Source organism: Somniosus microcephalus, chromosome 13 (genome assembly GCF_052327205.1).
Source record: "Somniosus microcephalus isolate GS21.2 chromosome 13, FLI_Smic_1.0, whole genome shotgun sequence".
NCBI lineage: Eukaryota > Metazoa > Chordata > Chondrichthyes > Squaliformes > Somniosidae > Somniosus > Somniosus microcephalus.
Genome location: NC_140999.1, coordinates 84978063 through 84997362, shown reverse-complemented (window position 1 = coordinate 84997362; position 19300 = coordinate 84978063). Strand labels below are relative to the sequence as shown.

General features: G+C 47.3%; 1 protein-coding gene across 1 annotated transcript in view; it reads left to right on the top strand.

Moving 5' to 3' along the window:
* LOC147108459 (uncharacterized) overlaps nt 1-19300 on the top strand; it is a 777120-nt gene that overhangs the window by 357840 nt on the left and 399980 nt on the right. Inside the window, exon 14 of the mRNA XM_086005101.1 lies at nt 17991-18075. Coding sequence (XP_085861227.1) covers nt 17991-18075 — 85 coding nt within the window. The remainder of the gene's footprint in view (nt 1-17990; nt 18076-19300) is intronic.

Genomic DNA, 19300 nt, shown 5'->3' with positions numbered 1-19300 from the left:
AATTTAAGGATAAGGGCTAAACCATTTAGGACAGAGATGAGGGGGAATTTCTTCACTCAGAGAGTGGTGAACCTGTGGAACTCATTGCCACAGAGGGCAGTGTATGCCAGCTCATTAAATATATTTAAGAGGGAATTAGATATATTTCTACGGGCAAAAGGGGTTAAGGGTTACGGAGAGAAGGCGGGGACGGGATACTGAATTAAAGGATCAGCCATGATCTCATTAAATGGCGGAGCAGGCACGAAGGGCCGAATGGCCTACTCCTGCTCCTATCTTCTATGTATCTATGTATCTATGTGTGCGTAATGCCGGTAATTGCCACTTGGGCTATATAAGCCTGTGTATTGTGTATATCCTTTAGAAACCCCCCCCAGACTTGCTTAGTAAATACCTATGAACCAACTCCTGTCTTCAGTGTCTTTATCTACACACGGACACTACAGTGGCGACGAAGTGGAAACGGACTTACCTGCAATTCGGCAGCACCTCAAGGACATCGATTCCTCCAGCGTCCAGAAGACTCAAGGAAGTAAGAGAAACTGTGGTTTCACCAGCTGGCCAAGCTGGTGACAGGTACTGTGCTAATCCTCCCTGGGCGTCAGGCTGGAGCTCCAGCGGCGGGCTCTACAGCTGAGACAGGCAGCGAAATCGGAGGCAAGCAATAACGGACTGGGAGGGTGCACTCGAAAGACGGCCGGCGCGGCAAGCAGGTCAGCGTTTAGACCTCCGTCGGGAACGAGTCTCCAACAGTGAATAAACGGAAACCACAGTAAAACAGCGTTGTTATTGGTAGCAGCGGCGGGAAAGCGCGGGAAGCGCCATATCGTTGCTACAGAGAGAAAAAAGAAAAAAGCGCGGGAAGCGCCATATCTTTTCTGAAATGCCTAAATCTGGTAATATTGAGGCTTTTGATGGCGAAATAGAAGATTGGACCACATACGTGGAAAGAGTAGAGGTTTATTGCACTGCAAATGGAATAGTAGATGAAAAAAAAGCTTCAGTACTTCTGAACTTAATGGGCGCGAAGACATACGGGCTGTTACGAAATTTAATCACTCCAGCCAAACCAAAGGACAAGACTTTTAAAGAAATTATTGATACCCTGCAGGAGCATTTAAACCCAACACCGCTGCTGATAGTGGAACGATTCAAGTTCTTCAAGAGAAATCAACACAAGAATGAAAGTAACGCTGATTACCTAACCGAATTAAGAAAGCTATCAAAGTACTGCCAATTCGGAGCAGGACTATCGGATTATCTTCGAGACAAATTTGTTTGCGGTCTCTTAAGTGAAGGAACACAAAAAAGACTGCTTTCTGAAAAAGATTTAACATTGGACAAAGCTTTCAGTATGGCTGTATCATACGAAGCAGCAGCAAAAGGAGCTGCAGAGATACAACAAGAGACACAGGACTTCGGCACCCATAAAATGACACAGGAGTTCGGAAGATGTTATCGCTGCGGCAGATCCACCCATAACCAGAGGGACTGCTGGTTCAAGGGCAAAGCATGCAGGCAATGTGGTAAGATTGGACACATTGCACGGGTATGCCAATCTGGACAAAATAAATCCACTGACAGAAAACAAAAAATCAATAAAGAAAAGTACAGGAAGGTACAAATGATGACGGACAATAGCTCCGAAGACCAGAATAGCGATAGCAACTCCGGAAACAAGAGACTAAGCTGTCTCAAATTACATAATGTACTTGCCAAAGAGGATTACCAAACCATTTGGGTTACCCTCACAATAGCAGGGTCCCCAGTTAAAATGGAGCTAGATACAGGATCAGCTCTAACCGTAATAAATCGACGAGATTACGAGAGGCTATTTTCGCATATACCTCTAAAAGACACATCCATTATCTTAAAAACATATACGGGGCAGAAAGTCTACCCCAAAGGAAAAATAAGGGTGCCTGTGGTATACAACGGCAAAGAAATACAAAAGTTGTATTTATACATTCTACAAGATGGTGGTCCACCGTTGTTGGGACGTGAATGGATAAGGAAGATACGTTTAGACTGGCACTCCATTCAGGCACTGACGGTGACCAGTAAGGAAAAAAACAATGATGACATCATACCTGAACGATTAAAAGACATCTTGGCCAACGCCAAAGAAGTGTTTCAAGAGAAACTAGGAACCTTGAAAGGCATCACCGCCTCAATAAAAGTGGAAGATACAGCAATTCCAAAATTTTTTAAGGCAAGACCGGTGCCATACGCAATACGTCCGGCAGTCGAGGCAGAGCTGAAGAATTTGGAAAAGGCAGGCGTATTATCCAAAATAGATTGGAGCGAATGGGCAACACCCATCGTTCCAGTCATGAAAAAAACATTGAAAAATAACTCTGAGGAACAGAAAAAAATTCGCATCTGTGGGGACTTTAAGGTGACTGTAAACCCGGTCCTACACACGGTACAGTATCCTCTTCCGAGGATAGAAGATATTTTCGCCTCACTATCCGGAGGGAAACGTTTCACAAAAATTGACTTGGCACAGGCATATCTACAGATGGAGGTTGAGGAGACCTCTAAAAGGTATCTCACAATAAACACACACAAAGGCCTGTACCAGTACAATCGACTGGTTTTTGGAATAGCATCAGCTCCAGCTATCTGGCAAAGAGCTATGGAGCAAGTCCTGCAAGGGATTCCGGGGACTCAATGCTACCTAGACGACATCCTTATAACAGGAGAAAACGACAACGAGCACCTTGCCAATTTGGAGCAGGTGCTCACTAGGCTGAAAGAACGGGGCCTACGAGCAATCGCCCCAAGTGCGAATTTTTCCAAAATCAGATATCATATTGTGGCCACATAATTAATAAGGAAGGGTTGCATAAGTCACCTGAAAAAATTGAAGCAGTTACAAAAGCCCCAGCACCTGAAAATGTTTCACAATTAAGGTCATTCCTGGGATTAATAAATTACTATCATAAATTTTTACCGAACTTATCAACTATTCTACACCCTCTTAATGATCTTCTACAGACAGGAGTGATTTGGAAATGGAACGAAGACTGTAAACGTGCCTTCTATAAATGTAAAGACTTAATCACATCCGAGAAAATTTTGGCTCATTGCAACCCATCACTACCAATCAGACTGGCGTGCGATGCATCCCCTTACGGCATAGGAGCGGTATTGTCCCATAGATTCCCTGATGGCTCGGAACGGCCGATAGCTTTTGCGTCACGCTCATTGAACTCAGCTGAGCGTAACTATGCCCAGATAGACAGGGAAGCACTCAGCCTGGTATGGGGAGTGAAGAAATTCAACCATTACCTACACGGACAAAAATTTACCTTGCTGACTGACCATCAACCCCTCATCTCCATATTCAACCCTAAAAAAAGTGTCCCCATTATGACGGCACAAAGACTACAGAGGTGGTCCCTTTTTCTAGGGGCACACCAATACAACATTGAATACAAAGGGTCAAAACAGCATGGGAATGCTGACGGTTTATCATGCCTACCGTTGCCAATGATAGAAGAGGCACCTACAGTAGACCCAGTAGAGATATTCCACTCTACCATAGTGGAATGTCTACCGGTGACAAATTCTGCCATTGAAAGGGAGACAAGAAATGACCCTACTCTCTCACGGGTCTACGATTTAACAGTGAAGGGATGGCCAGCACATGGCGAACCACTGTTGCCAGCAGTCTCGCAAAGAAGAGAACAGCTGTCAGTGTGCCGAGGAACCTTGATGTGTGGATCCAGAGTGGTGATTCCACCCAAACTCCAGTATAAAGTGCTAAAGGAGCTTCACGAGGGGCATCTGGGTGGAGTGAAAATGAAGAACCTAGCTAGGGCGTTTGTATGGTGGCCAGGTATCGATGGAGACATCGAAGACATGACCAAGAGCTGCCTAGGATGCCAGAAGGTCCAAAATGCTCCGCCACAGGCCCCTCTACATCCATGGGAGTGGCCCTCATCTCCCTGGCAAAGTGTGCACATCGACTTTGCTGGTCCATTTATGGACTCAATGTTCTTAATCGCAGTTGATGCACACTCCAAGTGGACGGAGGTAATAAAGATGTCCTCCACCACCACGGAAAAAACCATCACAGTATTAAGGACCATATTTGCCAGGAATGGGCTGCCGGAGCAGATATGTTCTGATAATGGACCGTAATTTGTGTCCGAAGAATTCAGAAAGTTCTTAAGGAACAATGGGGTAAAGCACTACACGTCCGCCCCATACCATCCCGCCACCAATGGATTGGCTGAAAGGTTTGTCCAGACCTTCAAGAAGGCCATCAAGGCCATGGGTAATGAAGACATAAAACTTCAGCACAAGGTGGATAACTTCTTATTTGCATATAGGAATGCAACGCATATGGTTACTAACCAAACTCCCGCCATGATGTTCTACAATAGAAACCTAAGATGCCGGCTGGATTTGGTCAAGCCCAACATCCGAAGGGACGTGGAGAACCGGCAGTTTCAGGGCATGAATGAAAGGCCAACTAGGGCCTTCCAGATAGGCCAACCGGTTTTGGCCCGGGACTACCGTACCGAGAAATGGCAGCCTGGAACTATCTGCACACGATTAGGACCACTGATGTATACCGTGGACATCGGAGACAGCATAATAAGGCGCCATGCTGACCAAATCATCAAGTCATCCGAAAAGGGACAACCTACACCACCACTCTATACATCTAACGATGAAGTAGAGATACCCATATCTACCTCCGATCCGGTGATACTGGAGCCCGATGAACCCGACACTGGCCTTCAAGCCGAATCAGCCTTGCCAGAAGAACCTACTACACCACCAGAAACTACTACACCCCCGAGGCGTTATCCGGACCGAGACAGGAAGCCTCCTGAGAGACTAACTTATAATTAATTAATACAGCAATGTATATTATTTTGCATATAACATGTAATTAATAATTACTTAAAATATGATGTACTAGTTAGCTAGAAGGGGAGGAATTGTGGTGTATGTGCCTTTAAGAGCCCCAGGTGTGCGTAATGCCGGTAATTGCCACTAAATACCTATGAACCAACTCCTGTCTTCACACGGACACTACAGGGAGCACTGATCGACTCGCATAATGAGGGACACATGGGAGCACTGATCGACTCACGGCACTGAGGGACACAGGGGGAGCACTGATTGACTCGCATACTGAGGGACACGGGGGAGCACTGATCGACTCATGGCACTGAGGGACACAGGGGGAGCACTGATCGACTCGCATAATGAGGGACACATGGGAGCACTGATCGACTCATGGCACTGGGGGCACAGGGGGAGCACTGATCGACTCACATACTGAAGGACACATGGGAGCACTGATCGACTCACATATTGAGGGACACAGGGGGAGCACTGATCGACTCACATACTGAGGGACCGAGGGGGAGCACTGATCGACTCACATACTGAGGTACAGAGGGGGATCACTGATCGACTCACAGCACTGAGGGACACGGGGAGCACTGATCGACTCACTTACTGAGGGACACAGGGGCAGCACTGATCGACTCACAGCGCTGAGGGACACGGGGAGCACTGATCGACTCACATACTGAGGGACACGGGGGGAGCACTGATCGACTCACATGCTGAGGGACACAGGAGGAGCACTGATCGACTCACAGCACTGACGGACACAGGGGGAGCACTGATCAACTCACATGCTGAAGGACACTGCGGGAGCACTGACCGACTCACATACTGAGGGACACATGGGAGCACTGATCGACTTACAGCGCTGAGTGACACGGGGAGCACTGAGCGACTCACAATCTGAGAGACACAGGGAGCACTGATCATCTCACATACTGAGGGACACAGGGGAGCACTGATCAACTCACAGCACTGAGGGACAGAGGGAGCACTGATCGATTCACATACTGAGGGACCCAGGGGGAACACTTATCGACTCACTGCACTGAGGGACACAGTGGGAGCACTGATCGACTTACATTCTGAGAGACACAGGGAGCACTGATCAACTCACATACTGACACACAGGGGAGCACTGATCGACTCACATACTGAGGGACACAGGGGGAGCACTGATCGACTCACATAACTGAGGGACACGGGGAGCACTGATCGACTCAGCACTGAGGGACACGGGGATCACTGATCGACTCACATACTGAGGGACACAGGGGCAGCACTGATCGACTCACAGTGCTGAGGGACACATGGGGAGCACTGATCAACTCGCATATTGAGGGACACGGGGAGCACTGATGGGCTCACAGCACTGAGAGACACGGGGAGCACTGATCGACTCAAGTACTGAGGGACAAGTGAAGCACTGATTGACTCAGGGAGCACTGATCGACTCACAGTATTGAGGGACACAGTGGGAGCACTCATCGACTCACAGCACTGGGGGACACAGGGGGAGCACTGATCGACTCACAGCACTGGGGGACACAGGGGGAGCACTGATCGACTCACACACAGCACTGGGGGACACAGGGGGAGCACTGATCGACTCACAGCACTGGGGGACACAGGGGGAGCACTGATCAACACAAATACTGATGGACACGAAGAGCACTGATCGACTCACATGCTGAAGGACACTGGGGGAGCACTGATCGCCTCACATACTGAGCGACACATGGGAGCGCTGATCGACTCACATACTGAGGGACACGGGGGAAGCACTGATCGACTCACGTACTGAGGGACACATGGGAGCACTGATTGACTCACAGCGCTGAGGGACACAGGGGGAGCACTGAGTGGCTCACATACTGAGGGATACAGGGCGCACTGATCGACTCACATACTGAGGGTCACAGGGGGAGCACTGATCGACTCACACAGTGAGGGACACAGGGCGAGACTGATCGACTCACAGCACTGAGGGACACAGGGATGCACTGATCGACTCCCATACTGAGGGACACAGGGAGCACTGATCAAGTCACATACTGAGGGACACAGGGGGAGCACTGATTGACTCAGATACTGAGGGACACGGGGAGCACTGCTCGTCTCACATACTGAGGGACACAGGGAGCTCTGATCAACTCAAAGCACTGAGGGACACAGGGGGATCACTGATCGACTCACATACTGAGGGACACAGGGGGACCACTGATCGACTCACATACTGAGGGACACAGGGGGAGCACTGATCGACTCACATATTGAGGGACACGTGGAGCACTGATCGACTCACATAGTGAGAGACACAGGGGGAGCACTGATCGACTCACATACTGAGGGACACGGAGCACTGATCGACTCTCATACTGAGGGACACACAGGGAGCACTGATCGATCCACATACAGAGGGACACGGGGACCACTGATCGACTCACATACTGAGGGATACGGGGAGCACTGATCGACTCACTTATTGAGGGTCCTATGTGAGCACTGATCGACTCAAAGCACTGAGGAACACGGGGAGCACTGATCGATTCACACTCTGAGAGACACAGGGAGCACTGATCGATTCACATACTGAGGGACACGGGGAGCACTGATCGACTCACAGCACTGAGGGACACAGGGGGAGCACTGATCGACTCACATAGTGAGGGACACAGCGGGTGCACTGATTGACTCACAGCACTGAGGGACACAGGGGGAGCACTGATCGACTCACAGCACTGAGGGACCCGGGGGGAGCACTGATCGACTCACGGCACTGATGGACACAGGAGGAGCACTGATTGACTCACATTCTGAGAGACACAAGTAACACTGATCGACTCTCATACTGAGGGACACGGAGAGCACTGATTCACTCAAAGTACTGAGGGACACAGGGAGCACTGATCGACTCACAGCACTGAGGGACACAGGGAGCACTGATAGACTCACATACTGAGGGACACGGGCAGCACTGATCGACTAACAGCGCTGAGGGACACGGGGAGCACTGATCGACTCACATACTGTAGGACACGGTGGGAGCACTGATCGACTCACATACTGAGGGACACAGGAGGAGCACTGATCGACTCACAGCACTGACGGACACAGGGGGAGCACTGATCGACTCACAGCACTGACGGACACAGGGGGAGCACTGATCGACTCACATGCTGAGGAACACATGGGAGCACTGATCGACTCACATACTGAGGGACACGGTGGGAGCACTGATCGACTCACATACTGAGCGACACATGGGAGCACTGATCGACTCACAGCACTGAGTGACACAGGGGGAGCACTGAGCGACTCACAATCTGAGAGACACAGGGAGCACTGATCATCTCACCTACTGAGGGACACAGGGGAGCACTGATCGACTCACAGCACTGAGGGACATGGGGAGCACTGATCAACTCACATACTGAGGGACACAGGGGGAGCACTGATCGACTCACATAGTGAGGGACACAGGGGGTGCACTGATTGACTCACAGCATTGAGGGACACAGGGGAGCACTGATCGACTCACGGCACTGATGGACACAGGAGGAGCACTGATTGACTCACATTCTGAGAGACACAGGGAGTACTGATCATCTCACCTACTGAGGGACACAGGGGAGCACTGATCGACTCACAGCACTGAGGGACAGAGGGAGCACTGATCGACTCACATACTGAGGGACACTGTAAGGAATTAGCACACGCTAGCGGGGTTCGGTTTATTTGTCTCTGGCTAATCAGAAGCCTCGGAGCTGCTCCAGGGACCCCTGTGCGGTTTTGAAGCGCTCCCCTATTCCTGGTTCTGACCGCTGGACTTATTCCGTAGCGATGTAGACAGAAAAACGTGACTCGTGGTTTGGGTGCAAAACAGATCAGTATTTATTGAAACAAAAGAAAAGAAACAACTTAAAATAAACATTACAACACACCTATGCCTGGTACAGCACTTTTGCTTAACGCAGTACACTTAGTGTCCACTAGAGCGCTCTTTGCTCAGTGCAACACTCCTTCATTTAAATACAGCACTGTTTAAATACAGCTAATCTCAGTGTTCACTGAAGCACTTCCTCTGCTCAGTGCAACACTCCTTTATTAAAATACGCACTTTTAAATACAGCTGCTCAGTGTCCACTGGAGCACTTCTCTGCTCAGTGCAACACTGTCTTACTTAAATAGGGGAGGAGAGAACGGACACAATGAGGGAAAATTGACTAAAATTACAGTTCTAACAAAATTCCCACTTAAATTCCCACCCCTATACCTATTCTAAGTTGCCTTGTAAAGGGCCAGAAAAATATATGCTCACCAATGAAGAAATGCCTGCTCCGTGCTCTGCGATCTTTGATCTTCACTGCCCCGAAGTAAAAACACCCCAGTATTTTAAAAGTAAACTGCTGGTGTTCCACTTCTTTAGGCAGGCTCCCACGTTGTAGAGAGCATGGAGGCGAGGCCAGAGAGAGAGATGGCTTCTGAGAAGCTATCTTTTAAACCCCAATTTGGGGCCCGCCCAAATCCGGATGTATCTGGGCTAAAACAAAAGGGATCCAAGCTGCCCCATTGTCTAGGGTGGGCTTGAATAAAGTTGCAGTTTAAATGTGTCCATTGTCTGTGATGGCTATCGAATAAAGCTGCAGTGGTTTGAATGTGTCTTCATTGTCTGTGATGGGCCATCGAATAAAGCTATTTCCTTGATTGCTTGAGTAAATAGCCTTGAAGGTACTGTAAACAGAAAGTCGTTGTCCTGTGGTCAACTGAAACTGTAGTCTCAAGTGGTTACTCCCTTGTGTACACAAAGTAGCAGTTTCTGTAAACACATCGATTGTCTCTGCAGGGAGGGGGGCGGAAACTCCCCTTTGATTGGCTGTTTTGACTGCTCCATTGTCCTTTTCTCACAGACACAAGCTGCTCTTTCCAAGTCCTTTTGTCTTCGGCCATGCGGTCTGACGGCCATTTTGATCCCTGGAATTTTAAAAGCATATCACCCAGGGATTCTTTAATCAAAATTAATCTTCGGAGCTGTAGGAAATTTTGAAATTATTGCGAAATCCTACAACACAGGGGGAGCACTGATCGACTCACATTCTGAGAGACACAGGGAGCACTGATCAACTCACATACTGAGGGACACAGGAGCACTGATCGACTCACATACTGAGGGACACAGGGGCTGCACTGATCGACTCATAGCATTGAGGGACACAGGGGGAGCACTGATGGACTCACATACTGAGGGACACAGGGGCAGCACTGATCAACACCCATACTGAGGGACAAGGGGAGCACTGATCGACTCACAAAGTGAGGGACACGGGGAGCACTGATCGACTCACATACTGAGGGACACAGGGGGAGCACTGATCCACTCACATACTGAGGAACACAGGGGGAGCACTGATGGGCTCACATAGTGAGGGACACGGGGGGATCACTGATCGACTCACACCACTGAGGGACACAGGGAGCACTGATCGACTCACATACTGAGGGACACAGGGGGAGCACTGACTGACTCAAAGTACTGAGGGACACGGGGAGCACTGATCGACTCACTGCACTGAGGGACACAGGGGGAGCACTGAGCGACTCACATACTGAAAGACAGAGGGAGCACTGATCGACTCACATACTGAGGGATCCAGGGGGAGCACTGATCGACTCACATACTGAGGGACACAGGGGCTGCACTGATCGACTCACAGCACTGAGGGACACAGGGGGAGCACTGATCGACTCACATACTGAGGGACACAGGGGGAGCACTGATCCACTCACATACTGAGGGACACAGGGGGAGCACTGATCGACTCACAGCACTGAGGGACACAGTGGGAGCACTGATCGACTCACATACTGAGGGACACAGGGAGAGCACTGATCCACTCACATACTGAGGGACACAGGGGGAGCACTGAACGACTCACAGCACCGAGGGACACAGGGGGAGCACTGATCGACTCACATACTGAGGGACACGGGGAGCACTGATCAACTCACATACTGAGGGACACGGTGGGAGCATTGAATGACTCACAGCACTGAGGGACCTCGGGAGCACTGATCGACTCAGGACTATACAAGAAAGGAGGTTGACTAACAGTTTTAGTTGTTTGCTTCAAAGATGCTTTCCTCAAACAAAACTTCTTGATCTATATGTTGTAGAATCCTTTGAAGACCAGTTTTATTGACAACTTAACTGCCTAAGCATCCCCTCTGTGCCATAGATAATTGATCGTTCCGCTGTCGTTATACATTAAATGTTCAATTTTTTTTTTGCCCCAGTCACTTATATCCTTGCTCAAGTTGTTGTCTTGTTGATCTTAGAATGCCTTTTTGCTCTATGACCAGTTAATAGTTATACTGGTCATTTCCTAATTAACTTCAATTTTCCAAAGTATTCACCACTTTTTATTTTTTCTAATGCATTCTCGTACAGTGACGTGGACTGCGCATACAGTATAATTCTAGTCCTTGGGTGCTGACCTATGTTTTAAACACTCTCCCACCATTCATGATTTTCAAGGGTAGATATCTGCTTTTCACCATCAGCATTGCATTGTTTTATATACACTGTCAGTCTTTAAACATTAGGGTTTTTAAACTGCAGAAGTAATCCAAGAAAATTGTTTCCTTTACTACTTCTCAGTCTTCATCTCTGACAGCCCCTGATGACCCTCCATGGGCTTATCTAAGGCATTCATCTTGCTAGCATCACTTAACTATCTCTATCTATTTGCTCGTCTCGTTTGGTAAATATTACACATCATGATACAGGCAAAGGAAATCATAATACATTGAACAGAAAGCTGCAGTGTACATAAGAACATAAGAAATAGGAGCAGGAGTCAGCCATACAGCCCCTCGAGCCTGCTCCGCCATTCAGTAAGATCATGGTTGATCTTCGGTCTCAACTCCACTTTCCATCCCTTGATTCCCCTTGAGTCCAAAAATCTATCTATCTCAGCCTTGAATATACTCAACAACTCAGCATTCACAGCCCTCTGGGGTAGAAAATTCCAAAGATTCACAACCCTCTGAGTGAAGAAATTCCTCCTCTTCACAGTCCTAAATGGCCGACCCCTTATCCTGGGACTATGCCCCCTAGTTCTAGATTCTCCAGCCAGGAAAATAACCACTCAGCATCTACCCTGTCAATCCCCCTCAGAATCTTATATGTTTCAATTAGATCACCTCTCATTCTTCTAAACTCCAGGGAATATAGGCCCATTCTGCTCAATCTCTCCTCATAGGACAACCCTCTCATCCCATGAATTAATTTAGTGAACCTTCTTTGCACCTCGTCTAAGGCAAGTATATCCTTCCTTAGGTACGGAGACCAAAACTGTGCACAGTGCTCCAGGTGTGGTCCCATCAGGGCCCTATATAATTGCAGTAAGACGTCTTTATTCTTATACTCCAACCCCCTTGCAATAATGGCCAACATACCTTCCCTTCCTAATTGCTTGCTATACCTGCATATTAACTTTTTGTGTTTCATGTACAAGGACACCTAAATCTCTCTGAACACCAACATTTAATAGTTTCTCACCATTTAAAAATTCTGTTTTTCTCTATGACTCTAATCATGTTATCATTTTCTAACTGCCTTGTTACCACATCCTTAGTACAGTAATAGATTCCAGCATTTTACCGCTAACTGATGTCAGGTTAACTAGCCTGTAGCTCCCTGTTTTCTCTCATCCTCCTTTCTCGAATAGCGGTGTTACGTTTGCTACCTTCCACTCCACTGGAACTGTTACAGAATCTAACGACTTTTGGAAGATCATAGAGTCATACCAGCACGTAAGGAGGTCATTCGGTCCATCGATTCCGTGCCGGCTCTCTGTAGAGCAATCCAGTCAGTTCCATTCCCCCGCTCTAGCCCCGTAGCCCTGCAAGTGCATTTCCCTAAAGTACCTATCCAGTCTCCCCTTGAAAACATTGAGTGTCTCCGCTTCCACCACTTCCGTCGGCAGCGAATTCCAGGTCATCACCATTCGCTGTGTAAAAAAGTTTTTCCTAACATCCCCCCTGTATCTCTTGCCCAAAACCTTCAATCTGTGTTCCGTAGTCCTTATACCATCAACTAGTGGGAACAGCCTTTCCCCGTCTACCCTAGCCAAACCCATCATAATCTTGTACACCTCTATCAAATCTCCCCTCAACCTCCTTGCTCTAATGAAAACAAATCTAGCTTCTCCAACCTGTCCTTGTAGCTAAGATCCCCCAACCCCGGAACCATTCTGGTAAATCTCCTCTGCACCCTCTCAAGGGCCTTCACATACTTCCTAAAGTGTGGTGACCAGAACTGGACGCAATACTCCAGTTGTGGCCTAACCAGCGCTTTATAAAGGTTCAGCATAACTTCAAAACTTTTGTACTCAATAACTCTATTTATGAAACCCAAGATCCGATATGCTTTGCTAACCACTCTCTCAATATGTCCTGCCACCTTCAGGTCCCTCTGTCCCTGCACACTCTTTAAAACTGTGCCATTAAGTGTATATTGCCTCTCCCTGTTCCTTCTGCCAAAATGCATCACCTCGCACTTCTCTGTATTAAATTCTATCTGCCACTTGTCTGCCCATTCTGCTAGCCTTTCTATGTCCTGTTGCAGTCAATTGGTATCATCCTCACTGTTTGCCACACCCCAAGTTTGGTGTCATCGGCGAATTTAGAAATTCTACTTTGTATTCCAATATCCAGGTCATTTATATATATCAAAAAGAGCAGTGGCCCCAGCACTAACCCTTGGGGAACACCACTGTCTAACATCCTCCAGTCTGAAAAACAGCCATTTACCACAACTCGCTGTTTCTGTCCTTAAGCCAATTCCTTATCCAAGCTGCCACTGACCCACCTATTCCGTGAGCCTCAATTTTGTTAACCAGCCTTCTATGTGGTACTTTGTCAAACACCTTCCTGAAATCCATGTAGACAACATCCATTGCATTCCCTTCATTGATCCTCCCTGTTACGTCATCAAAAAATTCAATTAGATTAGTCAAACATGATCTTTTACAAATCCATGTTGGCTCTCCTTAATTAGCTTAAACCTCTCTAAGTGTCCGTTAATTTTTTTCCTTGATTATTGTTTCTAAAACTTTACCCACCACTGATGTTGAACTGACCGACCTGTAGTTACTAGGATTGTCCTTACACCCTTTCTTCAACAATGGTGTCACATTTGCCACTTTCCAATCCTCAGGCACATCCCCCGCATCTAAGGAAGATTGGAAAATTATGGCAAGCCCTTCCGCTATCTCCTCCCCCAATTCCCTTAGCAATCTGGTATGCAAGCCATCTGGACCAGGTGACTTATCCACTGTAAGCATACCCAGTCTTTCTCGTACATCCTGTCTATCAATTTTCACCCCTTCCATTGCTTCTACCTTTTCCACTGCTACCGATATTTTGTTAGCATCCACCTCCTTAGTAAACACCGATACAAAGTACTCATTGAGTATTCTAGCCTTGCCCTGTGCCTCTAAGCATATAACACCTTCTTTGCCGCTAATAGGCCCCACCCCGCCTCTTACTACCTGCTTACTGTTTACATGCCGGTAGAAGATTTTTGGGTTCCCTTTTATGTTAATCGCCATTCTACTCTCATATTCTCTCTTTGTCAATCTTATTTTCATCTTCACTTCCTCTCTCAACTTACGGTATTTGGTCTGGCCCTCCCTTGATGAATTCACCTGACATGCATCAAACACCCTCTTTTTTTGTTTCATCATCTTCTCTATCTTTCTCGTCATCCAAGGAGCCCTTGCTTTGGTTCCCTTACCCTTCCCTCTTGTTGGAATGTACCTAGCCTGTACTTGGAACATCTCCTTAACGATCACCCATTGTTCTGTTACAGTTTTTCCTGTCAGTCTTTGGTTCCATTTTACCCTGGCTAGATCCCTTTGCATCCCATTGAGGTTAGCCCTATTCCAGTTTAAAAGTTCCACTCTAGATTGTTCCTTGCAACTCTCCGTTGCTAATCAAAATCTTATGATACCATGATCACTCGTACCCAAGTATTCTCCCACAGACACTTGGTCGACCTGGCCCACCTCATTCCCCAGCACCTAATCCAACAATGCCTCCTTCCTAGTTGGACCAAGATCATACTGGTCAAGGAAATTCTCCTGAACACATATCAGAAATTCCTCCCCCTCCTTTCCCTTTACCCTAGCATTATCCCAATCGATATTTGGTTAATTAAAGTCCCCCAATATCACCACTCTATAACTCTTGCATATCTCTGCAATTTCCCCGCAGATTTGCTTCTCTACCTCCCTCTCACTATTTGGAGACCTGTAAAATACCCCCAATAGCATGATCATTCCCTTTTGCTCCTCAACTCTAACCAAATGGATTCTGTCCTTGTTCCCTCAACAACATCCTCCATTTCCAACACTACAATGTCTTCCTTAATCAACACTGCCACCCCCACCCCCCTGTTTTCCTTCCCTATCCTTTCTGAACACCTTGTACCCTTGAATATTAAGTGCCCAGTCCTCACCGTTTTCAAGCCATGTTTCCGTTATTGCCACATCATCATATTGCCACACGGCTAATTGTGCTTGTAGCTCACCAACCATATTCACCACAGTTTGTGCGTTTATTCAAATGCATTCTAAACCAATTTTTGAATTTTTCGTAGTCTTTCTTACTCTGCTCCTATCTAATGTGGTACTACTTCCGCCTCTAGTACTACTTTTTTCTCTAGTACTATCCAACATACTCACTCTTTTATGCACCTTATTCCTCTTTTCTACTTCAATTTGCTGGTGCCCATCCCCCTGCCAAGCTAGTTTGAACCCTCCCCAACAGCACTAGCAAACCCCCCCCTGTGAGAATATTGGTCCCGGCTCTGTTGAGATGTAACCCGTCCAGCTTGTACAGGTCCCACCTTCCCCAGAAACAGTCCCAATGGCTCAGGAATCTAAAGCCCTTCCTCCTTCACCATCTGTCCAGCCACGTATTCATCTGCACTATCCTCCTATTCCTGTACTCACTAGCATGTGGCACCGGGAGTAATCCGGAGATTATTACTTTTGAGGTCCTGTTTTTTAATCTCTCTCCTAGCTCCCTATAGTCTGCCTGCAGGCCCTCATCCCTCTTTTTGCCGATGTCATTGATTCCGATATGGACCATGACCTCTGGCTATTCACCCTCCCCCTGAAGAGTGTCCTGCAACTGCTCAGTGACATCCTTGACCCTGACATCAGGGAGGCAACATACCATCCTGGAGTCACGTCTGCAGCCGCAGAAACGCCTATCTGCTCCCCTAACTATCGAATCCTCTACCACTATTGCTCTTCCACTCCTTTTCCCCCCCACCTGTGCAGCTGCGCCACCCGTGGTACCGTGGACTTGTCTCTGGTTGTACTCCCCAGAGGAACCATCGCCCTCACCAGTACTCAGAACAGAATAGTGGTTGGAGAGCGAGATGCACTCTGAAATCCCCTGCACTACCTGCCTGGTCCTCCTCTTCTGTCTTACAGTCACCATTTCCTCTCTGCCTGCACACTCTTAAGCTGTGGGGTGACCACATCCTGAAACGTGCTATCCACGTAGCTCTCAGCCTCGTGGATGCACTGCAGTGACTCCAGCTGCCGCTCAAGCTCCGAACCCTGGAGTTCGAGTTGCTGCAGCTGGCGACATTTACAGGCTACGTGAAGAGTCCAGGACTTCCCAAATGGCACAGGATGTGCGTTCCACGAGACCGAGCTGCCCTGCCATGCCTCTAGTTATTAGATTAATTAACTAAAGTATTTAGTATAACTCTCTGCCCTTAATTAAGGGGGAAAAATTCGGTTGCTTTGCGGCTCCCGTTAGCGCAAAGCAACTAGCGCCCGGGCGCGGCAATGTTTGCGTCGCTCGCGAATTTGACCAGACATTTTGCAGCGGCGCAAAACACTACAGCCACGATCTCCTGCGCCCGGTATTTAAGGAAGTGGCCCGAGAAATAGTAGATGCATTGCTGGTCATCTTCCAAAATTCTATAGACTCTGGAACAGTTCCCACGGATTGGAGGATAGCTAATGTAACCCCATTATTTTAAAAAGGTGGTAGAGAGAAAACGGGGAATTATAGACCGGTAAGCCTGACAACGACAGTGGGGAAAATGCTAGAGTATCAGTAATGGTGACCGTGGAACTACTGGATTGTTGTAAAAACCCATCTGGTTCACTTACCTTTTGTAAATCCATGTTGACTTTGTCCGATCATAGAAACATAGAAGATAGGAGCAGGAGTAGGCCATTCGGCCCTTCGAGCCTGCTCCGCCATTCAATGAGATCATGGCTGATCATCCAAACCCTAGCACCCGGTCCCTACACCGACAGCCATCCCACCCAAGCCCTATCCCCATAACCCCGTAGCCCCGTAACCCCACGTATTTAATCCCCCCTAACACTAAGGGTCAATTTTTATCATGGCCAATCAACCTAACCCGCACGGTGGCATAGTGGTTAGCACTGTTGCCTCACAGCGCCAGGGACCTGGGTTCGAATCCGGTCTCGGGTGACTGTCTGTGTGGAGTTTGCACATTGTTTGCGTGGGTTTCCTCCGGGTGCTCCGGTTTCCTCCCACAGTCCAAAGATGTGCGGGTTAGGTTGATTAGCTATGATAAATTGACCCTTAGTGTTAGGGGGATTAAATACTTGGGGTTACGGGGATAGGGTGGGATATGTGTTGGTGTAGGGGTTACGAGGATCGGGTGGGATATGTGTCAGTGCAGGCTCGATGGGCCGAAATGGCCTCTATCTGCACTGTGGGGTTTCTGTGATTTCTGTGATCTTTGGACTGTGGGAGGAAACCGGAGCACCCGGAGAAAACCCACGGAGATCCTCTCGCTGTTTTCCTGTAGTTCCACGGTCACCATTACTGATACTAGCTTTTTATTTCAGATTTATTTAATTAACTGAATTTAATTCCCCGTGGCAGGATTTTGAACTCATGTCTCTCAAATCATTAGTTCAGGCCTCTGGATTACTAGTCCAGTAACCACTATGCTACCATACCCTATATATGCAAGTTATTTGTATGGTTTCATTTATTTATTCAATTTGTGTTATTCCTGACCTGGTCTTGTATGTTTGTCATGTCAGGAAACTCTATCAGCATCAGCCATTCTTGAAATGAGTAGAAGAGGAGAGATGGGCAGAGTTCTTGAAAGTAAAGTACATGCCTCAGGTGAGCATTTCAACATTGCAGGTCAACTCTAAGAAGGAAGTATTGCAGCTCAATTCTCTGATTTTTGTTCATATATGCTAATTTCCATCACTTACTTCCAGATTGTTGTCTTTGCTTTGCTCTGTTGCATGTGTAAAAATAAATGTTTTCCATTGCTGTCAGTGTTCTTCACACACTGCCAAATTGAGGCTGCATCTTAGTACATTTATGCAACAAAAAGTCACATTGGATTCTACGGAGAATTTTCTGATTTTGTACTTTTAACGGGAAGCTTCAACTATTGGGAGCACATATGGGAAATTTAGGTGTGCACTGTGCACAATTTTCCAAACATTCATTTAAATAGCCAAAAAGCGAGCCAAACTTAGCTCAGACTTGAGGTCCTGTTGTTCTGATGGTGGTTAAATCATGTCTCGATGCCTAGTCTGCCCTGTCAGGTCGATGTAAAAGATCCCATGGCACCATTCAACCTTGACTACACCTCAGAAGTACTTCATTGACTGTGAAGAACTTTGGGTCGTCCTGAGCATAAGAAAGGCATTATATAAATGCAAGTTCTTTCTTTACTACCCTCAGCTCAGCCCTTTTCTAGGTTAAGACAAGACGGCACCTCTCAATTCACTCCAAGCTACTTCAACAAATATTCAGGCCCTGTGGATGTTTGGAAATAGACCAATTCTTCCCAGAAAAGCACCAGTTTAGCTTGAAGGCTGGTTGATCACTCATTTTCCCGGACAGTAATGTTTCTCTACCACATGTGTCACACAAAATACATGAGCAATAAGAGTAAAAGTGAACCAGTGACCCCCTCATTGGCTTCAAAAATCATGGCTCTTGAACATCCTGAAGGTATGCAGAAACTTGTGTTATGTTTGTTATTTACACTACATATACTTCTTGGCTTCACGTCAGTGATAACTCGCATAAGCAGACCTTGCTTCCCAACGAACCACAGTGTGTCTGTATCCGTCCAATATCTAGGTAGATGTGGTGAACCCAGAGGTTGAACCAAAAACTCTTGCCACTATACTTCAGCTACTCGGATATATCACAAGCCACTAAGAGACCTTCTTGTCTTCTGTAGGTGGACGAATATTAACTGTATCAGACTGTGGCTTTGGATATAAATCAGCACATTTATTTAACATTGAACAGGTAAATGAGCAGTTCCCATTACAGATACTATAGCCTGAATTTCCCTGGGCCCATCGGGAAAGTGGCCAGC